Source organism: Mesocricetus auratus, unplaced genomic scaffold (genome assembly GCF_017639785.1).
Source record: "Mesocricetus auratus isolate SY011 unplaced genomic scaffold, BCM_Maur_2.0 Super-Scaffold_100027, whole genome shotgun sequence".
Classification (NCBI taxonomy): domain Eukaryota; kingdom Metazoa; phylum Chordata; class Mammalia; order Rodentia; family Cricetidae; genus Mesocricetus; species Mesocricetus auratus.
Genome location: NW_024429208.1, coordinates 1,957,159 through 1,982,653, shown reverse-complemented (window position 1 = coordinate 1,982,653; position 25,495 = coordinate 1,957,159). Strand labels below are relative to the sequence as shown.

Here is a 25,495-nt window from a genome sequence, read left to right as displayed (position 1 = left end):
TCTTAGTGAGATTTGTTTCTGTATTCAAAGTAATGCATCTCGTGTTTAGTGCTGGGAGGCTTGTTCTCTTTGGATGCGTGTGCTGAGGGTCACCATTAGTTTTAACAGGCCATGATGAGGAACAACATCATACCTGGGAGTAGGAACAGGACAGCGGCAACACAAGGACTGTTGTGATATTCTGACCCCCACCCCACGGGTGGAGGTGAAGGAATAACAGCGGTGGTCAGTTTACATCCAACTGGAAAGTTAGCCAATGGTTTCCACTCTGCTGCTGAACCCTAGGGTTAATGCTCCATTCTGAAGTCAGTGATAGGAGTGAGCTCCCTGTGAGGAGGTGAAAGGAATCCTCTGGAACTTATGCCTGAAGGGAGAATATAAGGTTTAGAAATAATTGGGGGGCAGGACTAGAAATGGCTTGTGGATACATTTGTCCTCTACTCCGCTCATAGCCTGATAGGCTGACTTCTGGTATAATTTATACTACTTTAAAAGCTGAAGGCCAACCGTCTTAGCTCAGGAAAGGGCTCCAAACCTGTGCTACAGTGCTGGGAGCTTCCGGTCAATCTCCTTATGAACATGTCCTCCCCGACTGGTCAGAGGGCCTGCTGTCCCCCAGATGTTGCCTACGTGTCTGGACTTGTGGCTTCATCCTGGTTTCTGATGTATTTCCCCTAGATGAGCAGGCCTGCCCCCCTGATAGACATTGGGAAACCTCACAACTAGGTTGGGGGGGGGTGGGATTGCTGGTGAGTAGTGACAGGGGCAGGTTGGCTTGAAGGATGGTGGGGGTGAGTGTCACATTCCACCCTGAGCCTGTTCTCAGTGTACGCTGGAAGGCTTGTAAGCACCAGATGTGAGGGATGAGACTTCACAGGTTTCTGTGACCAGGAAGAGGGACTGAAGATGTGTAGAAGAAAAGTCTATAGAGGGTGACGTAAGCTCAAGAGCAGCAGAAGTTGTAGAGTGGCGGCACGATACTGAGTTCACAAGTATTTTGTGTGCCAAGCATTGTGCCCAGAAACTTGGTGGTCCCCGTAACCGTAGATGGGGTGTGCACTCAGTAGAGGTGGGGCTTGACAAGGAAGCCTGGCTTCAGAATCCACTGCTGTGAACTAACCCTAACCCTGGACATGCCAAGTCAGCTACTCAGGTTGAGGCAGCAGACTAAAGCTCATTTTAGGACATTTAAAACAGCTATTGTAAGCCGGGCGGAGGTGGCGTACACCTTTAATCCCAGCACTTGGGAGGCAGAGGCAGGCGGATCTCTGAGTTCGAGGCCGGGCTGGTTCAACAGCCTCAAATACAGAGAAACCCAGTCTCATTAAAAAAGAAAAAAAAGCTATTCTACCAGGCTGTCTGGTTGAATGGCATAGGGGAGAGGCAGGCCTGAGTGAGACACTTAACCAGAGATGAGGGTTTCTAGTGCCATCTGTTGGCCAAGCTTGTGACTTCCACTTGGATTTTTACATTTTTTCCATCTGTAGGTTCTTGGTCCACATTTCATACCCTTCAGCTTTTAGCAGGAGGAACGTCTGTGCTCTCAGGCTGCGGAAGGCCACAGGTCAGACCGTAGATTCCACCGGGCACGCACCTCTCAGAGACCCCTTACCTTTGGCAAGATGTCCCTGGTTGAGACCTTACCTAATTCTCAGGGTTTCTGAGTACTACCCAGATGGTAGGGCTGCTAAATAAATAAACTCAACACGACCAGAAAGACCTGTTTTCCAAACATGTCCCCCTTGGTACATCATGCGCTGCTGACCCCCCCCTTCCGTCCTCATGTGGCTAGGCCGCGTGTCACTGACGTACATCTGTAACCCAGCAAGTCCTCTACAATAAACAGATTCCTACCTGTTTGCACAAAGGAACACCTTTATTGCCAGTTAATCCTAGAGGTAGGTGTTCAGCCTGTGAGCTAGAACCTAGTGGGTCCTGTCTGCTTCTGTGTCCCCAATAGGCCTGGCCTTGCCGGTCCTGGTTACCCAGCTGTAAACTGTCTCTCCGGTCCCATGGCAACCCTCTTCTCATTCCCGCCATGCCATTTTAAGTTCTCTTCCTGGGGTACCAAGTCTGTCACTTCAACATGGTCAGATATTTCCCCGCCTAACCTAGTTAGACATAAACCAGGCTACAGACTCCAAGTGCTTTTGTGTCCTTGTAAGTAATAACAGTAAGGCTTCCTATTTGCCCAGTGAGACTGTCTAACCCTAACAGCGTGACGCCTTGGGAGGGAGGGGGTTACTAAGCTGTTGTTTTACAGGGTCTCTGTTATGTGCACACGGCTGGCCCCGTGTTTGTGCTCACCTTTCTGTCTGGTGAGCTGGAAGAAAATGCTGTTAGCTGTAGCCATCCCACCTCTGAATCAACTGCTAGACTCGAGATGGCGCAGTTCGTGTATCATCCAATGCTTAGTTCTGTAAAGGTGGCCCTGGAGCCGGCTGCTTTTCCTGAAACGGTAGGTTGTGGAGAGGGTTCCTGCAAAAACGACCATCTCCTTGTTTCTATCTAGTTTCTCATTCATAATTAGAATAAACAGAAGACGCACTCTGCCTGGATTGAGAATTTTTTAGCTTTTCGAGACAGTTTCTCTGTGTGTAGCCCTGGCTGTCCTGGAACTCGCTCTGTAGACCAGGCTGGCCTCGAACTCACAGAGATCCGCCTGCCTCTGCCTCTGAAGAGCTGGGATCAGTGCACCAGCACTGCCCGGCATTTAAAAAAAAAATCAGCATATTTTCAAGATTTCTGATTTTGTTTATTTTCAGTTGAGATACAGCTGTGTGTCCTGTTTACCAGTGACAGGAGAATGATGGTTAATCCTTCCAGAACCATAGTTACCTATTACGTGTCTTTCCTGTGGTGGGGTGGGGGGTTTCTTAGGGGCTCCTGTGGCTTAGGATGGCCTCAGACTCCTGCTCCCCTCTCCCCAATGCAAGTGTAGGGTCACACATGTGCCACTCGGTCCTGTAATCCTGATTTTGAGGGTACGTAATGCTGTGTGTGGTTCTAACTTCGGGTTGTGCCTGTGACCTTCCAAAATTAACCCTCTTTATCCAAGTTCCTGATATCGGATCCATGCCCCAGTCCTAAGACTGTCTCTAAACCTCTGCTTACATTGGACCGCTTTTCGCCAAGTGACCACACGTCTGTTGTGGACACCCATCGCCTGCGCCCCTCAGGCTAGCCTCAGCACAACAAGAGCTCTGCTCTGATTTCCCTGGTGTCTTCCCAGTGGAGTGTCCAAGAGAAAACTCAGGGCGGGGAAGATTGAGAAACCGAGGCAGCAGCTGTGTAAGTGCAGGGTGAGGGTAGTCACTACCACAGCAGACACCGTGAAGGCTCCTGTCCTGATCGTTGGAGTACAGTGAAGCCTAACCAAAGGAAGTGGGGTGGGGGAGAGGGGGAGGGAGAGAGGGAGAGAGGGAGAGAGAGAGAGAGAGAGAGAGAGAGACAGAGAGACAGAGAGACAGAGACAGAGAGAAGCTCTCAACTGCTGTTGCTGGGGGCATCTTGTGGGAAAGGGAACTACTAGCAGGGCTTGGACTGTAGACTCGCATATTCTAGAAAAGAGCCCACTGACCTACGGCCCCAGCTCATTTTGAAGCAGGGTCTCAGTAAATTCGACCCTGCTATCTTAGCCTCCCCTGCCGGAGATCACTTTCTGTGTCTTGTATCAGAACGTTCTGGTGATGCCCTAGATACAAGCAAATGAATGCTTCAGACAAGGCAATTGAAAAACAACAACAAAAAAAACCACACACAGATTCAGGGTGAGGCAGGTTGGGGTGGTGTGGCTAGAGAGACCGTCCATTCGTGTGCGTGGTAGGGGAGAGGGAGAGATGTGGAGGTTGGAAGACTGTTAGGAATGGGCTTTTCCCTGTGTGGGTACCAGTATAGTTGTCAGCTTTCCCGTCCCATGCGCCATCTTGCTGGCCCTCTATCCCCTTGTAAATGCATGGTCTGCCAATGAGTGTTGTGAGCGGTCAGCGTTTTGCGCCAAGCCCAGTTAGTTGAATTTGGCCGACAGGCTGTTAAGAAGCAGGAAGGCACAGACAGAATGAACTTGTTCCACAAGCGTAGCTGAGGGAGGCCCCCTTTGATGCTTCAGCTTGGCTGTAGGACAAGCTGGGCAGAGTTGGCAAGTCCTAGTAAGATTGGGGAACGTTGTGCCTTTGCTCTTAGGAGTTTTTGTTAGTCCTGTTTTCTAATTAGGATTGGCAATATAAATCTGAAACATAGAAAAGGAATTAGGCCAGGCAGTGGTGGCACACGAGTTAAAACCCAGCACTTGGGAGGCAGAAACCATGTCTTGAAAAACCAAAACAAATCATAAAAGAAAAAAGAAAAGGAATTAGAAGTCAGCTGCAGCAGCGCAAAAAAAAAAAAAAAAAAAAACAGATTTGATGTGCATATTTAATGACTAATGAAATTAAAGGTATTTCCTCCTGGTTAAGGCAGAAGAATGAAATTACTACAAAATAGCTGAAGTCAACACCGTATGTCTTAACCAATTTACCTATCCCACAGTAATGGTCTTCAGTGAGATAAAAGTCTAGACAAAGAGTTCAAAACGGTTATAAATCTATTCAATCAGGGGATTTTTTTTTCTTTTTTCTTTTTTTTTTTCTTGAGACAGGGTTCTCTGTATTGCTGTCCTGGAACTCGCTCTTGTAGACCAGGCTGGCCTGGAACTCACAGAGATCCGCCTGCCTCTGCCTCCCGAGTGCTGGGATTAAAGGCGTGCGCCACCAACGCCCGGTGTATTCAGGGGCTTAAAGCTCGGGAATGCACTGGCGGAGAGTCAGTTAGGAAACAAGGACAGTCCAGTAGAAGAAAAACACTGGCGGAAAAGCGAAGTGAAGCCAGACATTTCAACAAGCTCAGTAGGAAGCGTCACGAGCAGGACAGGATGCCAGCTCTCTAACCTTTGGCGGAGGGATTTTCCCATCAAGGCAATGATAGATTTTTGAGAAGCACCTGAGTGGCATGCGAGCTCTTTGGGACACACGAGAAAGACCGGACCTATACAGTGTGGGCATGGAGGAGAATTACACACCAAAAGCATAGAAAATATCTTCAATAAAGTCCGCAAGAGAAATCCCCAGCTCGAGAGGAAGAAGACCCCACACACACACACACACACACACACACGTACAAGAGAGGACAGACATCACCAAATACCATGAGGAAAGGAGCTCCTGTGTCGGCGCGGTCAGACCACTAAGCTGTTGGGGAAGTCTTATGTCAATAAAGTACTGTTGAGCCTATAGGGAACCAAGATGGGAGGGACTAGGAGTCCAGGAGAACTCTGGGTAGGAGAAACACAAGAGAGTCGACATGTGATGCCATAGGGGTAGAAGCCGGGAACTATTCTCCAGTAAGAGACATACTTAGATTAACAATTATGGGGTAATTACTTAAGGCAGAGCTAGCCAGTAAGGGACAAGCAAGGCCAACAGCTTCATAATTAATATAGCCTCCTGTGTGTTTATTTGGGACTGATGCGGCTCTAGAACCAGGCTGGCGCGGCAGAGCCCAGGTGACTGGCGGGGGATAAACCAAAGCGGCTAGCAAGGAAAAAGCTTCCCTTAACATAATGGTGATCTGGAGTGGGATCATGAATTTCCACGCAGAATGACAAAAGCTTTAAAGGAATTTTAAAAACAGAAGAACAGAGAGAAGCACAGATTTTGGTAGCAGCATTTTCTCAGGTGTGCTCTGTTTTGCTATCAACAAGCCGAGATTCACGTGGCTCGTTTACCGGAGTCTTCCTGACTCGGCATAAAAAGAAAAAAAACCAGCAAGGTTGTTTTAAGAGACTCTGCTAACAATTAAAAGGCGTGTACGTACAGCTGGAAGTGGCAGCTTTTGCTGGATGTCAGCATGGACTGAGGCGGTAAGCTGGAGTCATGCTTATGCCCGCCATCTTGAGAAAAAAAAAAACTGGCAGTTTAAAACAGCCTCGGTTTTACAGATAAGACACCTGGCCAGAAAAACATAAAGATTTACAGTAAAGTCAGACTTAAATGAAGAAAAACCTCTAAAGGTTTACAGTGTGTTTAAAAATATACGTGAGATTGAGAGAGAAAAACGACAAAGTGGTATATAAATACAAAAGCCGGCGTTGTGGTGGCTCACGCCAGTAGGATTTATTCCAGAGGCAGAGGCAGGCAGATTTCCAAAGAGAAATCCTGTCTCAAAGAAAAATAAATAAAAGTAAAATAAATAAAGTAATAATAGATAAATAAAAAAGCCACGTAAAGATGGAAAATACACAGAGAGTCTGGATACTGTACGCTATTATGTTTTTCAGTTTTTTGCTTGCTCAGGAAGGAACTGATACTAAAGTACACTTGCTTATAAATGCTGCTAAATTAATACAACTTATATCTTTTGAAAATACCTTGACTTCAAAATTTAAGTATAAGGATATGTTACTCGGAAAAGGAGTTTTAATTTATGTTTCCACAGAACATAAAAAGCTGAGGATTTCTTCCAGACTTCTGTGGTTTGACGAACCAAGACCCCCGGAAGCAGTGGACCAGGTGTTCCAACTATTGAGACAGCTAAGATGATGCAGCTTTACAGACCCCGAAAATACGGACTTATACAGGTTTCTGAGTTTTGTCATGATCCCCATGGTATGAACAGCGCCCCCTTCCAGCAGGAAGCAGTTTGGAATGAGCGACGTCCCAATTCCCATCTTGTTTATAAATCTTTGTTTTCATTTAAATGGGATTGTTTATAATTGGCTAATGATCACAGCCAATCTCCTTTTAATGGTAAAAAGGGGATTTATGGTATGGGTATTATTTTTAATTTATTGATAAAATTCAAGGCCAATTTTGTGATGCTTATATTTCTCCTCTTGACTAAGTATTGTACTTATACTGTTCTTTTAAAATGTAATGCATAATTAAATACAGACAATAGATAGTTACTTATAATAGTTAGAATTTATAGTTAGGTAAGTTAGATTTTCTAGATATACAAAAATATATTTGAGATGGACAGTCTTCAAACCTCTCAAAGACCTTCAGAACATGGCATTTAAAATGGTTTAGGGTTTTTCTTGACAATGAGAAATGTCTGCTCCCGGCAGCACCAATTACGTCTGAGAGGAAGATGGGCATCGAAGAAACTCGTTATAAAGTTTGCTTTCAACATGGCAAGATTAGCCATTTGGGCAAGAAACTGCTCTTGCCTAGATTGTTTGACTATTGTTATATCATCTGGACATGCAGGACCCACAGGAAAGTGACTACTGAACTCAGTCTTACAGGGTTCCTGCTTGATGAAGAGTCTACGAGACTTTCTGCAGGACAAAGAAAAATGACTGACAGACTGCCAACGCAGATGGACAGTTTGAAATTTCCTGCTTTGCTGAGAAGTGTTCCAGACACATTGTGGCCTATGGGCTGAAGATGGATGCCCCAACGTTACAGAGGAACTTCAGGTGACTGTCCAGGAATTGAGATGTCTCTGTCAATTCTAGTGTTGATATATTATCCTTCTGTGGTCTTTGATGGAGTTGAAGACAGATAGTTATAATTATAGTTTTCCTTAGTTATGATAAGAGATAAGCTACATATAGAACTTTAGACTCACAAGGATGGGATGGATGATATTTTCTTTAGATCTTGCTAAATGTTAATAGACAAAATGTTGTAACTGTGTTCTTACTTGATAACTGTTCTGTCATATACAATTTGACTATGTTAAAGTTAAGACCTTTCTTTTTGTTTAAACAGAAAAGAGGAGATGTTGGGGAAGTCTTATGTCAATAAAGTACTGTTGAGCCTATAGGGAACCAAGATGGGAGGGACTAGGAGTCCAGGAGAACTCTGGGAAGGAGAAACACAAGAGAGTCAACATGTAACCGCCATAGGGGTAAGAAGCCGGGAACTATTCTCCAGTAAGAGACATACTTAGATTAACAATTATGGGGTAATTACTTAAGGCAGAGCTAGCCAGTAAGAAACAAGCAAGGCCAACAGCTTCATAATTAATATAGCCTCCTGTGTGTTTATTTGGGACTGATGCGGCTCTAGAACCAGGCTGGCGCGGCAGAGCCCAGGTGACTGGCGGGGGATAAACCAAAGCGGCTAGCAAGGAAAAAGCTTCACTTAACACTAAGCAGACCAAAAGAATGCACCCTGAAAGTTGGAGGAGAGTGGGGTCGTCACAGCTCATACTGTCAGGGTAACAGCTGATTCCTTTTCCAGTGGAAACTGAAAGAATGTCTCAGGATGCTCTGGGAAACCGCAGCGGCCAAGCTAGACGGCCATACCAGGCAAAATTATATACGGTCGAGGGAGGAGTGAAACCACCCCTGATAAAGAAACAGACCGGATGAGCTGACGAGCACACAGCCAGCCCCACAGACGGTATTGGAGCACTGTCCGCAGACAAGAAAGGCATCTAAGGTGCCACAATGCCAAGAGCACGGCCCACAGAGCCAACTGAGCCGGACTCGGGCTCACAGAGACTGCAGTGACGACCACGGGCCCTGTAGGAGTCTGAGTGAGCTAGGGCCTCTGCATGTGTTGTGGCTGCTTAGCTTGCTGCACTTGTGGGACCCCCTAACAGTGGTACTTTAGATACCCTGTCCCCTACTGGGTTGCCTCATCCAGCCGCGATATGAGAGTTTGTGCCTGTCTCATTGTAAATTTGTTATACCACGTTTGGTCGATATATCCCTGGGAGGACTGCTGCTGCTTCTTTTTTATTATTTTTATTTATTTTTATATGGAGCCAGAGCAAGGAGTGGTTGGTCCCCGGGCCCAGTGGTAGGTCGGACACAGCAGCTGGACTGTGGCGGTGTCTGATCTGTTTCATATCGGTGAGTGTTTAATCCCTGTCTTATACCTAAGTATGTAGTTCTTTGAGACCCCTTTAACCGACTCTTTTGTCTGTTAAAGTGTGGATGGGGGCAGTGGGGAATGCAGGGAGAGAGGAAACTTTGCTTTTTTGTTTTGTTTTGTTTTTGTTTTTTGAGACAGGGTTTCTCTGTGGCTTTGGAGGCTGTCCTGGAACTAGCTCTTGTAGACCAGGCTGGTCTTGAACTCACAGAGATCTGCCTACCTCTGCCTCCCAAATGCTGGGTTAAAGGCGTGCACCACCATCACCCAGCTATTTTTTTTATTTTACTTTATTTTTTTGTTTTTCGAGACAGGGTTTCTCTGTGAACAGTCCTGGTACCTCGGCGCACGCCTTTAATCCCAGCACTCGGGAGGCAGAGGCAGGCGGATCTCTGTGAGTTTGAGGCCAGCTTGGTCTACAGAGCGAGTTCCAGGACAGCCATGGCTACACAGAGAAACTTTGTCTTGAAAAACAAAACAAGCCGGGCGTTGGTGGCGCACGCCTTTAATCCCAGTACTCGGGAGGCAGAGGCAGGTGGATCTCTCTGAGTTCGAGGCCAGCCTGGTCTACAAGAGCTAGTTCCAGGACAGCCTCCAACACAATAAACACAATACGGAGAAACCCTGTCTCGAAAAACAAACAAACAAACAAAAAAACAAAAACAAAAAAATACAAAAAAAACCCAACCACTTTATGAGCTAACTCAAAGATATGATTAGTTTTTGAGAGCATGGATATTCCATGAATAGTGCTGCTCTCAGAAACCATAGCTAAGCCAAAATCCCATTGCCAAGTGTGGGCTGTTTTCCTGTGTGCTACAACTGTCTAAGAAGCCCCAAGAGGCTCTCAAGCCTGGGTGACTCTGGGCATTGCTCGTGGTCTCTGCAGACTGGGCGGCTCTGGTCATTGCTCCTGGTCCCTCCAGACTGAACAGCTCTGGACATTGCTCTTGGTCCTGCAGACTGGGCAGCTCTGGTCATTGCTCCTGGCCCCTGCAGAATGGGTGACTCTGGGCATTGCTCTTGGTCCTGCAGACTAGACAGCTCTGGGCACTGTGATGAGACCCTGACCAGAAACAGTTCTAGCCTGCACTTCAGTCACGGTCCAGCATCGAGGGAATCAAGGACATAAGCTCAAAGCAGAAACCATGGAGGAATGCTGCCCGTGCTGGCTCACAGCTCATCTTTAGCTGGGTTTCATATACATCCAGGACCACCTGCCTGCCTTGGGACAGCACTGTCCCCAGTGGGCTGGGCCATCCTCCCATCAATCAACAGCAAGACCACCCCCAAGCCACGCCCCCAAGCCACTCTGATCTAGGCAGTTGTCAGTGGAGGCTTTCCTCATGGGTTGACTCTAGGCTGTGTCACGTTCACAAGGAAAGCTGACTGGGGCAGTCACCCCCCAGAACGAGACCCTGTTGCTGAAGACACCGTGTGAGCTGAGCTGAACGCATCCTTCTCTGGCGGCTGCCGTCCAAATGCCAAAAGGTGGAGCCGCTGGGAAAGAGAGAGCATCTCGCCCAGCTTGGGCCTTGTGTGGCCCAATGGGGCAGTAATAGCTGTTGAGCAGGTAGCCAGCAGCTTTCCGATCGAGTCTGAGGCCTGGTGAACAGGAAGGTATGTATACCTGGTACAGTATGCCTGGGTGAAATCTGATTTCCCAGGAGGTCACCAGCCCCGTGAGGAGGGAGGACCTATTGCTGACATCAGCTAAATGGTCATAGAGCAAAGCTGTCTTTTAAAACTGCATTTATGCCCCCAGACTGGCACTGACTGCCCTACCTGCAGCAAGAGAAGATGCTGTTCGTAGTAGGCAATGGCCACGACAGACTCATAACTGCTAACGGCTCAGCCCCTAAGTGACACCTAGCTACTAACCTGTACAGGGCCTAAGGGACATCACGGAACAGGGCTGAAAGTCTGTAAAAGCCCTAGGCTGGGTTGGGGACGAGTGAGAAGAAACCCCGCCTCGTGGGTATGACTTGGTGGATGCAACCTGAACATACAGCTGCTCTGATGACCGTTTTCCAGACGGTGTGTGTGTGAGAGAGAGAGACAGAGACAGAGACAGAGAGAGCTGGAGCAGATCCCTATGCTAAAGGGGAGGAATAAACGGCAACTGGAAAGTCAGTAGGATCTGCATCGTGCCCTGGGAACAGGAGGCAGCAGCTTTCAGGCAACAGGAACACCAAGACGACCCTCCTAGAGGGGCTTACACACCCATTGGGAGACAGTCAGTGCATGAGATGATCTTGAACCACAAGATGGAGCCAAACCCCCAACTGTCCCAGGCAGTTGTCCTAAGCTGAGGCGGGGTGAGAAGAGGCTTGCCCTATTTGGTGTACAACTTCACTGAATTGCGGTCCCTTCCAACTTTTGTGATCCCCCTGCCTCCACCTCCTGCGTACTTGGGTTACAGGCTTGCGTCGTCAGGAAGCCAGAGGGAAGAAACCTGAGGAGACAGACCTGCCTGTGTCCAAGACCCGTAGGACACCAGGAAAGTGAGAGTCGGGGCCAGAAGCAAGGTGGGGGGGCGCACTGGGAGAGCCAGAGTTGGACACCAGAAGCAGGGGTCCATTTGAGGTGGCCAGCGAAGCCACCAAGAATCGGGAACACAGAAGTGTAATCGGACTGGAGAGTCGCAGACCTTGGTGGGAAGCTTCTGAACGGATTGTGAGTGAAGGGAGATGAGGGGGCCGAGCTGTGCAGAACCAGGTCACAGCCTGGGTGGCCGCCGTGGGATTTACGCGACGCCGGAGCGAGCACCACGGAGGAGGCAGATGAGGAAAGTACGTTATGTTCGGATCTCTTCAATAGCCCCAGAACCTGGCCATTTCCAGCACCACCACCCCGTTTTTTCCTGTCCGTTTGTGCCGGATCCACCAGCGGAAGTCGTTTTTGGAAAGGGGTAAGCGTCCTGGACCTTTGCCGGCACGGCACCGTCTGTCCCACGGTCACGCACGGCGCAAGCCTTCTTTTGCTGTGGGCGGCAGAGGTGCAGGGAGAAGAACCAGAGTTCCCAAGCCACACAGACGGCCTGACCTCCGTCCAGCTCAATGACGTGACTGGTACTTGCCTCCTACATAAAGCGGGGGTGATTGTGAGGAGGGGAGTGGGGTCTATTAGGCAGAGCAACACTTGCCCTCGGTGTCTCCCTGGATTCAGGTTTGTGACACAAGGCAGCATCCTCCTCTCCTGGCTTTGGATTTCCCGAGGAAATCAGTCGTCCCAAACGCGGACGGGCGAAGGCGCCTTGGGATGTAAGAGAGGGAGACACCCTCCCAGGTCAGAGTGCACTGCGGTCTGCGGGTCCTAAGAGCCTGCTCCCCGCTTCAGCCCTGCGACACAGACCCTTTAGATAACCACGAGCCGAAGAGCAGCGGCAGAGGAAGACCGGAGCTTCAGGCCCGCCCGGAGCAGCGTCAAGGGAGCCACGAACCTCAGACCCGGGAGCAGCCGGGAGCAGCAAAAGCTTCAGGCTCAGGATTGAGGAGTGATCGCCCAGGGAAACTACAACAGTGGTTTCCAGCAGAAGCTTCTGGGAATTATGGGGGGAAAAAGTTCCTCTGGGAAAGAGCTCCTGTGTCCCAGCCAGCATCCATTGCCATTTCTCCAGTGCGCTGGAGACATCTCGCTACTACACGGACCACTGGACCCTCAGCCCATCTACACCTCCAATGGGAGGAGCGTCCATCGGAAGCTGTAGCCCCACCTGCACCTCTAGGAGTGACCACGTGAGCACTGGGCCCACGTCCACCAGGAGGAGCGTTCACCGGAAGCTCTGCTCTACTTGTGCCTGCCTGAAGGAGCGGTCAATGGAGCCACAGCCCCCAAATATACCAACTGGAGAGAGACCCCCCCTGAAGCACAAGCTCCACCTGTACCGATTAGAGGAAGAGATGTGTAGACAACAAGGTAAGAGCACACTCAATACAGAGAGCAACGCGGCGCCACTGGAAGCTAGGCTGCTGCAACAGCAAGACCCGAACATCCCAACACAGGAGAAGCAGAAGAAAACAACCTAAAAATCGCTTTATGAGGATGACTGAGGCTCTTAAAGAAGAAATGAAAAATTTCCCTAAAGAATGGAGGAAAGAAGGCGGGCTTTGGTGGCACACGCCTTTAATCCCAGCACCCGGGAGGCAGAGGCAGGCGGATGTCTGTGAGTTCCAGGCCAGACTGGTCTACAAGAGCGAGTTCCAGGACAGCCTCCAAAGCCACAGAGAAGCCCTGTCTGGAAAAACAAAAAAACAAAAAATTAAAAAAAATTAAACAAAAAAAGAGATGGAAGAGAAAATTTCAGGCATTGAAGATAATTTGGAGGAAATAGATTCATTGACAAAAGAAAATTTTAAATCCAACAAAATCCTTAACACAAAACATGCAGGAAATCTGGGACACCATGAAAAGGCTGAACCTAAGAACAATTGGGAAAGAATAAGGAAAATAAGTCCAACTCAAAGGCACAGAAAATATATTCAACAAAATCATAGAAGAAAACTTCCCCCAACCTAAAGAAGGACGTGCCTATGAATATACTAGAGGCTTACAGAACAGCAAATAGGCTAGGCCAGAGAAAAAACTTCCCTCAACACATAATAATCAAAACAATAAACATACAGAATAAAGAAAGAATATTAAGAGCTGCAAAGGAGAAAGGCCAGGTAACATATAAAGGCAGATTATCAGAATTACATCTGGCTTCACAACAGAAACAATGAAAGCCAGAAGGTCCTAGCCAGATGTTATGCAGACACTAAGAGACCATGGATGCCAGCCCAGACTACTCAGCAAAGCTTTCAATAACCATAGATGGAGAAAACAAGATATTCTATGATAAAAACAGATTTAAACAATACGTATCCACAAACCCAGCCCTACAGAAAGTACTAGAAGGAAAATGCCAACCCAAGGAAACCACTTATTTCCACAAGAACACAGAAAATAGATGAGTTTACAGCAGCAAACCCCAAAGAAGGGAATTGAACACGCAATGCCATCACCACCAACAAAAACAACAAAAATAGCAGGAACTAGCAATCACTGCTCATTAATATCCATTAATATAAATGGTCTCAGTTCACCTATGAAAAGACACAGGCAAACAGATCAAATACAAAGGCAGAATCCATCCTTCTGCTGCATATAAGAAACACACCTCAAACTCACAGATAGACATCATCTCAGAGTAAAGGGTTGGGAAAAAATTTCCAATCAAATGGACCTAAGAAACAAGCTGGGTTAGCTATCCTAATATCTCAACAAAATAGACTTCAAACTAAAATCAATCAAAAAAGATAAAGAAGGGAATTTCATATTCATCACAGGAAAAATCCACCAAAAGGAAATCTCAATTCTGAGCATCTATGCCCCAAACACAAGGGCACCAACATTTATAAAAGAAACATTACTAAAGCTTAAATCACAAATCAAGCCCCACAGACTAATAGTGGGAGACTTCAACACCCCACTCTCACCACTGGACAGGTCTACCAGACAGAAGCTTAACAGAGAAACAAGGGAACTAACAGAAGTTACAGCTCAAATGGGCTTAACAGACACCTATAGAACATTCCACTCCAAACACAAAAGAACATACTTTCTTTTCAGTACCTCATGGAACCTTCTCAAAAACAAAGCAAACCCCAACAGATACAGAAAAAAAATTGGAATAAGCCCCCGTACCCTATCAGACCACCACAGCTTAAAGTTAGAACTCAACAGCAACATTAATTTCAGCCCACAAAAACATGAAGATTGAGCAATGATCAACTGGTCAAGTAAGAAATAAAGAAATAAAAGACTTCCTAAAAATTAATGAACAGCATACTCAGACTTAGAGGACACAATGAAAGCAGTGCTGAGAGGAAAGTCCACAGCACTAAAGGCACTGGAAAAAATCCCACACTAGTGAATTAACAGAACAACTGAAAACGCTACAACAAAAAGAAGCAAACTCACTCAGGAGGAGTAGATGGCAAGAAATAGTCAAATTGAGAACTGAAATCAATAAAATAGAAACGCAGAGCCGGGCGTTGGTGGCGCACACCTTTAATCCCAGCACTTGGGAGGCAGAGACAGGCGGATCTCTGTGAGTTCGAGACCAGCCTGGTCTACAGAGTGAGTTCCAGGACAGTCTCCAAAACAATACAGAGAAACCCTGTCTCGAAAAACCAAAAAAAAAAAAAAAAAATTTAAAGATGTTTCCAGGGACTGGAGAGATGGCTCAGAGGTTAAGAGCACTGCCTGCTCTTCCAGAGGTCCTGAGTTCAATTCCCAGCAACCACACGGTGGCTCACAACCCTCTGTAATGTGATCTGGTGCCCTCTTCTGGTGTGCAAGCATACATGCAGGCAGAACACTGCATATAATAATAATAATAGTAATAGTAATAACGGTGTTTCCAGACTCTTGACTTTATGAGTCGATGTCATATCACTACATATGAAAAGCATCCACATGATGGGCCTGGAACCCTGGCTACTGGAGGCTGAAACAGGATTTCAAGCTCAGGGCCAGCCTGGGTTACAAGGAACAAAATCCAGGCTGAGAGGCCTTAGGGGTGACCTTGTCTCAAAATAGAAGACAGAGCTGAGTGGAAGGGTGTTTCCTAGTGTGGCTTCCGTCCCCAGTGTGACAGAGACTCATCTATCACATGGCCTACACGTGTGTCAGTCAGCATGACGGAACTAGTGCAGGCCAGCCCAAGCAGGCTGAGGTGGGAATGAACCAGAACTGAGCACGCCGCCCGCGCCAAGTGTTGGAAGTGCCAGGCACAGACCTTCCCTGTTCTAGTAGAGGAGCAAGAAGCGAGAAAAGCAGACACATCTCGGGGGAGCTTCTAAAAATAAGCTGTTGCGTTGCACGAATAAGTAAAGGACCAATATGTGACACGAAAAAATAAAAGACCCAGAGACAGGCATCGGGGTTCAACCTGAAGATCAGGGAAGCAAAGCAGCCAAGCTACCAGAGAGCTCTTACCTTTAACAGGGCTGGGGCGTTCCTAATTCTCAACGCGCCTGGAGAACGAATCCTTGATACCGAGCCTTCCTATCTTCAGCGTGGCTGCAGAATCAACGCCGAAATATTCCCCTTGCTCCTGTCACACACCTCCCTAATGCTGGGATTAAAGGCGTGTTAACCCCGGGCGCTGAGGTCGTCTTTGTGTGAGCTGTTTCTCTTTGGGACTGGATCAATCTTGTGTAGATCTGGGCGGCCTTGGGCTCACAGAGATCCCTCTACCTCTTAATCCTGAGTCCTAGGCTTAAGGGCGTGTGCCACCAACTCCTTCCTAGTTTCTGGCTGCTGGGATTGAAGGCATGTGTGTGCCTGACTTCTACGGCCTGTGGCTGCCTTTGCTTTCCGAATCCTCAGGCAAGCTTTAATAAGTCACAAATAACACATCACGGCGCTGCTGCAGTTTGAGAAGGATCCTCACCTGCCGGGAATGGGGCGCACGTGCGAGCTCGAGGCGGGAGGGAGGGAAAGGGCTACCCAGACTCACACCAGGTTTCAGGACGCCAAATGCCCTCTTTCGGCTGGAAGCCAAGCGGCTAGAGACACCGCTTAGACGTTCTCACGGGAATCATTTCCAACCTTGACCTTTATTCTACTCGAGATACTGTCCAAGGGTGACAGGGGGAGGAGGCCATGTTCCTCCGCCCGCGTCGCGTGGAGCTGGGCCTCCTTTGCAGGGCGCTTCTGAAGCCAAGGATCACGTGACCCGACAGCCCAAGGCACCAGCCGGAGACCTGATGGGATGTCAGGATGATGGCTGCACCACTGAGGGCTCATTAGTAATAGCAGACGCACTTCCGGGAGTCCTTTTTTTTTTTTTTTAACACGATCAGAAGTTGGAAGGGCACCCGATGTGCCCGCATTTTGACCGGCAAACGGCGCGCGCAACCAAAAATCAAGCTAAAAGGAAATGAACTAAGTCCCAAGGAAACATCCAGAGAAGGCTGGTGGTTGGCTCTATGGTTTACTTCTTGTGGGCTGTGATATAACTGGTGAGCCCTGAGCCAGCCAGAGTCAGACAATAAAAATAAAAACTGCTGTAAGTCGGGGTGGTGTTTGGAAGGGGACCTGTGAAGCAAGGAGACCCGTCTCCTCCCCTACCGTCGTAGAAAGATGTAGCAGGCTTTCTCTTTGGGCCCTCACACAGCTCCCAGATAAAGACATGGGGACCTCTTCTTAGTGACGAATGCTGGGCCTTAGCCAGCGTCTATAACCTAAATTAACCTGTGTCTCCATCTGCGTTCCGCCTCGGGGTTTTTAATTTTTAATTTTTTTACTTTTCTTCCCTTCTGTATGTATTGCTTTTCTGCTCCTTCCATGTCTGTCTGTCTGTCTGGCATCCTCTTCTCTTCCCCCATCTTTCTTTTTCTCTGCCCACCAGCCCCACCTACCCCTTCTCTGACTAGCTATTGGCCGGCCAGCTCTTTATTAGACCAGTCGGGTGCCTTAGGCAGGCAGCACATTTTTACATCATTAAACAAATGCAACACATCTTTACCTGGTTACGTAGTATTCCACAACATAACCAGACGTAACACACCTTTACACGGTTGGAGTAATATCCCTCAACAGAAACAGAAGAAATGAAGCCTAAAGCAAGACAATTGAGATATGTGCTGATGTGTCTCTGACCCCAATGGAGGCTGACAGGTCACTGTGAGTTTGAGGCCAGCCTGGTCTACACAGTCAGTTCCAGGACAGCCAGGCTATGTAATGGGACCCTGTTTCAAAACAGAAACAAAATCCCCCGAGATGTGGTAATCCATCCCACATGGCATGGACAGGGGATCACTACCAACTGCTCTGATCCACTTTCTACTAACAAAAAATGCTATTGTCCTTTAACAGATTTATTTAGTTCATAGTTCTGGAGTATCAAGGACATGGCGCCAGGCTCCCATGAGGACTTGAACACTGGGGACACCCCACAGAGGGGGTTTGTGGGAGGAGGAGAGACTGCATTGCCGCCAAGGAGGAAGCCAGAGAGAGGTTGGGATCAGGCTACCCATTTACGACTCACTGACCAGAGCTACCTCAATCCCTGCCATGGGCAATGTCCCTAGTGACCTGAGAACCTCCCCTTGACCTCATATCTTTTTTTTTTCCAGACAGGGTTTCTCTGTATTGTTTTGGAGGCTGTGCTGGAACTCGCTCTGTAGACCAGGCTGGCCTCGAACTCACAGAGATCCACCTGTCTCTGCCTCCCGAGTGCTGGGATTAAAGGCGTGTGTGTGCCACCAACGCCCGGCTTGACCTCATATCTTAAAGGCCTCTCTATCTCAACATCATCAACACTGAGGACCAAGCTGCCACACCGTGGGGTGGGGGTGCAGGTAAACCACACCCAAACCTATTGTCTCGAAGAAGGAGGAAGTAAGGAAGGGGGTGTGGAGGGGTTTGGTCACAAAGCCTGTAGCGCTTTTTGGCAGGCTTGGCTAGAGGGCGGAAGCAGGGGATCGGTGCTGTCCTTCTGTAGGAAGGGTGACGCTCATTTCCTGTAGGAAAACACCCTGCAATTGGAGGGAGCTGGAACCAGGGGTCCCTGGTGACCATTTAACTCTAAATGAGCCCAGAGGGAGTCAGCGAGTGAAAACAAGAGGGAACAAACAAAATGACAAACTGTGATGTCTTCCGGACCTAGGTTGCCTTCTCTTGCTGAAACCCAACCTCTCTCACCGGTGGGGCTGTGGGATCTTGTCCCCGCTCTGAGCACATTGGGCAGGGATGGATGCCCTCCCCAGGTTTGGCTGGCTGGTCATTTTTCCAAGTATTCAAAAGTGTGTCTGGGAGTCGGTCCTGTGGGTAGCAATGACTGACAGGTGAGGGGCGTGGCAAACACAGGCGAGGGGCGTGGCTAACACACGTGGGCCATGTGGCTCAGTAAGAAGACAGGCTTGGTGCTGCTGGCTCGTGGGTTCCAGCTCGGTTCCCGGGAGACAGGGTCAAGCCCTCCCTGGGTCCAGAGAGCTGCCTCTGTGCCTTTACGGTAAATAGCTTCTCCTTGGCTGTGGAAGATCTTGCCGTTGCCAGCAAACAAAAACCTTTGACTTGAGACAACTTTTCCCACTTCCTGGGTGTTTTCCGGGAAACCCCTCCCAATTTACTCCCTCCTGGGAAGTCCACGAAGTCTTCATCTTGCCCTTTCCTTCCCAGGACCAAACTTACAGTTCGAACCGAGTTTTGGTGGGTTCTATTTATATCTTGGTCAACTTTGATGGTCTAACAAACCACAAACCCATTTTCTCCACAAGGCCCAACTCAAACCTCAGGGTTCCCAGCCAATGGCCCCCAGTGGCGCCTATGTCAGGGGTCCCCATTACCAGACCTCAGCCTAGGGTCAGGACAGGGACATCAGAGTCCTCAGGAGCGTGTTAAGAAGTACAGAGTTAGCAGGGCCTTGGTGGTGCCTCACGCCTTTAATCCCAGCACTCGGGAGGCAGAGGCAGGTGGATCTCTGTGAGTTCCAGACCAGCCTGGTCTACAGAGCGAGTTCCAGGACAGCCTCCAAAGCCACAGAGAAACCCTGTCTCCAAAAACCAAAGAAGAAGAAGAAGAAGAAGAAGAAGAAGAAGAAGAAGAAGAAGAAGAAGAAGAAGAAGAAGAAGAAGAAGAAGAAGCACCAGAAGAAGCACAGAGTTCCTGTCGTAACTTTCCCACCCCTGGGACCCTAATCCGGAGACCCCAAGAGACCCCTAAGGCATCCCTTAGGGTGTCACTCATCTGGTGACTGACATGAACGGCCTTGTACGTTCACTTCGAGATCTCTTCTAGTGTTTCGAATTCTGCTCAAGGTTAAAATCTTCTGGCCCACACGGTTAGAGAGAGCTGGGTGGATCACTTGGACATTCTGTGTTTTGTTTTTTTAATATTTACTTATTTTTTTTTAAGATTTACTTATCATTTCCATTTGATGTGCATGAGAGTTTTGCCTGCAGGTACTTCTGTGTGCCTGGTGCTTGGGTGGTGGCGGCAGAGGAGGGCACAGGACCCCCCCCCCAACCACCTGTGAGCCACCACGTGGGTGCTGGGAACTGAATCCAGGTCCTCTGGGAGACCCGCCAGCGCTCTAACCACTGGGCCATCTCTCCAGTCCCCGGCACCTCCTGTCTCCAGGTATCTTGTAGACCCACTGTGCGGCCCTCCTGCCTCATGTCATGGTCACCACCGCAGGAAATGGCCATCCTAAGCCTTGGGTATCTGTTTGCCATCCCAGGATGCCAGGGAATGTCCGAAAGGGAGGTGATATATCCGTGTAGGAGCCGAATCCCTGCGAGCCTCCCCCCCCCAGTGCCTTACAAAAGCTGCTGCTGTTTGGGGGGGCTGCAATCATCGGGTACTCTGTACCCCTTCGCTTCAAGTCTCAACTCAGGAGATGAACTTCCCGAAGCCCTGGGGAAACGGCCCCGCTGACAAAAGTGTCCACCCAACAGGGCACGGATGGGCTGGTGTTCACCAAGGTGGCCGCGCTGGGTGGTCACCACCCAGAACTCCTCTCGGCGGCGCTCAGGCATCCCTCAGATGTGAGCATCGCCCCAGACCCCACACAAAGGACAGAGGGCAAACAACACCGTAGAGAGAATTTACTGCGGCCGCCGCCAGAGGTCTGGATGACTCGGGAGCTGGGAGAGCGCTGGGGCAGGAGGAGACTGTGCCCCACAAGTTCTGCTGGGAGTCTGGGGGCCGGAAAACGAGGGACCTGAGGAACAGGAGGGGTTCGTGCCGCTGGAGGTCAACATTGTAGGAGGCTGGAGCTGGGCATGGGGAAGCTTCCAGAAGCTCGCCGGGATTCCACGGGGGTTTCTCTCAGAGGAGTAGTTACCTGAAGTAGCAAAACCCACGTGACCGAGGCGTTCTCGTTCATTCGCCCACTTGGCCAAACCCCTGCTTTTCCATGTCCTTCCCCCTCCCCTCCCCTCCCCTCCCCTCTCCTCCCCTCCCCGACACACACAAGCCCTCCCTCCCTTCACCCCCAGATTCCCCGGGCTCCTGCACCTGCTGACACTGGGCGGGCGCGTGCCTGTGATGATGAGAACGGTGCCCAGAAGGAAACCCATGAAGCCAAGGGCCAGGCCCAGGGCACAGACCAGGGTCTCGGTGGTGTCTGGAGGCGGGGTAAGCACCTGGGGCTCTGGGAAAGGAATCGAGGGTCAGAGGGCCCAGGGAGGGATCTGGAGTAGAGACGGACAGGAGCGAGAGGAGTTCCGTACCCCAGTGCCGGAGAAGGGGTGCGTCCAGGCCCCAGTGCTCCACCCTGCAGTCGTACACGTCTTCCACCGAGGGCACAAAGGTCAGGTAGTGGAACTTCCGGAACCTGTGGTTAGGCTGGGAGTAGAAGCTGGTCTGGGCCACTCCCTTAGTGACCGGCTGGTTGTTGCGCAGCCAGGTGACATTGATCACAGGGGGGAAGATGTCATCCACGATGCAGATGAGGACATTGGGTTTTCCCAGCTCCACACGAGACTTGGGGAGTACGGTCACCCTGGGAGGCACTGGGAGGAATGAGACCCCCTTGTAGCTGGGCCTTACCAGGGTCAAAATTAAGGGACACATCCTCCCTCATGTGGCCACCTGCAGGAGTGCTCTGGGGAGGTGTCTGCTGGGGCAGGACAGGGCGGGAGGACTCTGGAGAGGGGTTGGGGGACCCTGTCCAGTCCCCTCCCCTGCCTAATAGGTGGGGCAGAGGGCGGGGCCAGCTACCACTGACGGCTCTGGTGCGGTTGGAGCGTTCCACCAAGATGTCCAGATGAGCTCTGATCATGGCAATGCTGATCAGGCCACTCTGAAATTCCGAGTACAGGGTGTCCCCAAACCCCGGCAGACGCCACACGACCTCCCCGCTCTTCAGGTCCACAGAGAAAATTTGCTCCCCATCAAATTCGTGCGTGAACTGCCCAGAAGCATCGTAAGACTGGTAGAAGGCTGGTCCGTAGGAGCCCATGTGGTCGGCTGTACTGGGTGAGGGCAGGATGGGGTAAGAGAAGTGTGTGTCACTCAGGTGTGTGACCTGCTGATGGCCTCTTCCTGGGCTGTGTGTTGGGGGACAGTCCTGGTATGCCGTAGCAGGCCCTTGAAGAGTTGCAAGAGAGAGGGAAGAGAGAGGACAGAGGGGCGTGGCCCGTGCATGGGTGGGTGGGGCTAGCAAAGCAGTCTGGGAAAGGGGGGGGTTGCCCACCCAAGGACTGGGGTTTCCAGTCCTCCACCATCTGCTGCAGCTGTAGCCACAGCCATGCTGTCGGGTCTTGTGTGTAAGATGGTAAATTAGGGGTGAGGAGGAAATGGTTAGGAGGAAGCACAGAAGGCAGAGAAAGGCAGTGTAGAAATGGGTGAGGGACAGGGGCATAAATTAAGATCTATGACCCAGAGACTGGAGTGAGGGGAAGGACAGCTTTCTGCAAGCCAGGCAGGGTGACACAGTCCTGCAACCCCAGCACTCAGAAGGTGGAGGCAGGAGGATCAGAAGATTAAGAACAGCCTAGGCTACATAAGTCAATGAAACTCTGTCTCATAAACACGTGGAGGCGGAGTGGGAGGGATAAGAGCCCAAAGCATTGTAGGATACGCCAGACATAAAGTCAGGAGTTCAAGCCAGGTGGTAGTGGTGCACGCCTTTGATCCCAGCACCAGGAGGTAGAGTCAGAGGATCTCTGAGTTTGGGGCAGCCTGGTCTACAGAGCGAGTTCCAGGACAGCCAGAGCTGCACAGAGAAACCCTGTCTCGGGGCGGGGGGGGAGACATCAGGAGTTGGAAGCTCATGTCCCAGCTAACGTCTCAGAGTGACGATAGAACGGGCCTCACTCACTCCATGGCAGGGCACTCGGTTTCCTGGATATCCGGGCTACCTTTCAGCCCTTTCAGAGATCCGGTTACTAGCTGGATGTGAGGGACTGTGTGTATGTGAGCCAGAAGCTCACATATAAACCCAGTCGAGCTACAGAGAAGCTGAGTGGGAATTGCGTGTTGCAAGCCAGGAAGTGGTAGAGGAGCCAGGGTGCTGTGCAGTGAGCCAGCCGGGCGAGGGCATGGGTCTCAGAAAAGAGGAAGGAAGGAGGACTCTGAATGCACAAGGGGCCCGGAGGAGACCCTGGTGTGCGGCCTGGTAGTGGGCTCCAGAGTGGGTGTGGGCAGAGAGACAGGGATTTGTCTGCAGGTGGAAGGAGTTGCCCAGAGAAAGAGCGAGACATTGTGCTAGCACAGAGGAAGAGTGTCACCCTGTGTCCCCTCCCACCCCCAGCTGTCCCCGGTCCCTGGTACTTACCCTTGATGGCCCATACTCCCTGGAGACTGAGGAGGCTTATCAGGGCGTGGGATGCCAGGACCAGCTCCACATGGAGGACCATTGCTGTGCGCGTGTGTGTGCGTGCGTGCTTTAACGTCTATTTGGAGAGTGAGGGAGCAGGCTGGAGGTAAAGACAAACAGATCTAAGCTAGGGGAAGACCCTGCTGTCAGTAACCAATCAGAGCAGCTCTCTGAGTTAACGGTTCTGTTGCCAGGTAAAGAAGCAAAGAGCCTGGATGAGAAGGTGGAGGACGGAGGCCATGCGTCACCACCTGTCATTTCATCCTCCGAGAAAGGGGCTTCAGGAAGGATCAGGGAGGCCTCAGAGCATCCAGCTGAAAGAAGGAACCTGATTTTCCCTGTAGGTCCCTCGGGACAGATTTGGGGTAAAAATATGAAATAAAACACACTAAGAGACTTTGAAGGGAAATCATTGGACAAAGTAAACTATAGGATAAAATCATTTTCAAAAACATCATTTTATTTTATCCTGAAAGAAAGAATATGCAATGGGCGGAGATGCTTCCCCTGAGGGAAAGCTACAGCCAGTTCCTACAACCGATGCGAGGCGGGCAGAGGGTGCTGGTGGTCTGCCATTTGTCACTTCTGTGCCCAGGCACCCTCGTTCGTGCTGGCCAGTGTAGCAGGCGCTCTTGGATCGCCAGCCCCCAAGTCGTGTCACAGAGGCTTATTATTAATTGTGAATGCTCAGCCTTAGCTTAGGCTCGTCTGAAGTTTTTATTGACTTTAATTAACTCATTTCTATTAATCTATGTGCTGCCCCGAGGCTCATTTACCTCATCTACATAGTGCTCATCCTGCTTTCCTGCCTCCTCCATGGCTGGCCCCATCTGCCTGGCTGGCTCACCTTTTCTCTCTGCCTGCCAGCCTTGCCTATCCCTCCTCTGCCTAGCTATTGGCCGCTAGGTTTTTCGAGACAAGGTTTCTCTGTGGCTTTGGAGGCTGTCCTGGAACTCACTCTGTAGACCAGGCTGGCCTCGAACTCACAGAGATCCACCTGCCTCTGCCTCCCAAGTGCTGGGATTAAAGGTGTGAGTCACCACCACTCGGCTGCCTGTGGGGTTTTTAACATTTACAAATTTCTGGGGATGGGGAGGTGACTCTGTGGGCAGAGTGCCACTCAGGCACGAAGACCTGAGTCTGGATCCCCAGGACACAGAAAACGCTAGGCATGGTGGAACTCGTCTATAAGCCCCGGCCTTGGTAGGGCAGAGGCCACGAAACTTGTTGGCCAGCCAGTTTAGCCAAATGGGTGAGCTCCAGGCGCAGTGAGAGACCCACATCTCAAAAAATAAGGTGGTGTCTTAGGGTTTCTACAAAACACCAGGACCACAAAGCAATCTGGGGAGGAAAGGGTTACACTTCAGCATCACTGTCATCCCTGAAGGAAGTCAGGCAGGAACTCAAGCAGGGAAGGATCCCAGAGGCAGGCGCTGCTGATGCAGAGACCATGGAGGAAGCTGCTTACCGGTTTGCTTGCTCCACAAGGCTTGCTCAACCCGCCTTCTCATAGAACCCAGGACCAACAGCACCACTCACAACGGGCTGGGCCCTCCCTCACTGATTGCTAATTAAGAAAATTCCCTACGGCTGGATCTCATGGAGGCATTTCCTCAGCCGAGGCTCCTTCCCCTCTGATGACTCTAGTCTGTGTCAAGTTGACACAAACCAGCCAGTACATGGAGGTAGGCTGGGAAGTGACTCTGTCAGAGAACCAGAGTTTAGACACCACACGAGGCGGCTTACAGCAGCCCATAACTGCCACCCCTGGGGGACCTGATGCCTCTGGTCTCAGTGGGCACCTGTATTCTCATGCATACACTCACACACACACACAGACACACACACACTCATGCACACACACACATGCACGCACGCACACGCACAACATAGGTAGACAAAGAGTACCACTTAAGTGTCCACCGGGTGAAATATGGTGCACACACAATGGAATATTACTCAGCCATAAATAGCAAGTGAAATCATATCATATGAGGCCGCGTGGATGAGCGTGAACAAGGACATTATGCAATGGAGTAAGAGTGACAAAGGAAGACCAGGCCACATGCACGTCCTCACATGCAAACACTAAATCGATGGACGCTGTGGGTATGGAGGGAGAGCAGAAAGATGATGGTGTCAGGGGCTGGGGAGAGGCTCTGGAGAGAGGATGGTTAACTAACTGACAGCAATCGACTGTCTCAGAACAGAGTTTTGAACACAGAGAAACGACAGACGTTTGTGGTGATTGGTGGTGATTTACTGACCCAACACTACACATTGCATGTACACAACAAAGTATCACCTCACACTCAAA

At 49.9% G+C, this 25,495-nt stretch overlaps 1 protein-coding gene and 2 long non-coding RNA genes across 5 annotated transcripts; 1 reads left to right on the top strand and 2 right to left on the bottom strand.

Annotated features, from left to right (window-relative positions):
* Positions 1 to 253: 253 nt before the first annotated feature.
* Positions 254 to 16,036, bottom strand: LOC110339471. Of its 2 annotated transcripts, none has more exons than XR_005871248.1 (3): positions 15,846 to 16,036; positions 2,308 to 2,478; positions 254 to 364 (listed from the first exon to the last, which is right to left on the bottom strand). It is a non-coding gene; the product is annotated as an uncharacterized LOC110339471 (long non-coding RNA). The 2 variants fall into 2 exon arrangements; XR_005871249.1 differs by having other exon boundaries at positions 2,308 to 2,450.
* A 4,410-nt stretch (positions 16,037 to 20,446) lies between these two features.
* On the bottom strand, positions 20,447 to 23,286 carry LOC101837127 (HLA class II histocompatibility antigen, DO alpha chain). 2 transcript variants are annotated; one of them, XM_013126873.3, is made up of 5 exons: positions 23,137 to 23,286; positions 21,579 to 21,827; positions 21,089 to 21,370; positions 20,874 to 21,009; positions 20,447 to 20,700 (listed from the first exon to the last, which is right to left on the bottom strand). In XM_013126873.3, exons 1-5 carry the CDS (start codon positions 23,216 to 23,218, stop codon positions 20,697 to 20,699), a joined length of 753 nt encoding a protein of 250 aa, XP_012982327.1. In that variant the 5' UTR covers positions 23,219 to 23,286; the 3' UTR covers positions 20,447 to 20,696. The 2 variants fall into 2 exon arrangements, with proteins under 2 accessions (XP_012982327.1, XP_012982328.1); XM_013126874.3 differs by having other exon boundaries at positions 21,579 to 21,832; positions 23,137 to 23,266.
* LOC121134302 lies at positions 21,728 to 23,575 on the top strand. The gene is made up of 2 exons (XR_005871373.1): positions 21,728 to 21,836; positions 23,373 to 23,575. It is a non-coding gene; the product is annotated as an uncharacterized LOC121134302 (long non-coding RNA).
* The last annotated feature ends 1,920 nt before the right edge of the window (positions 23,576 to 25,495 follow it).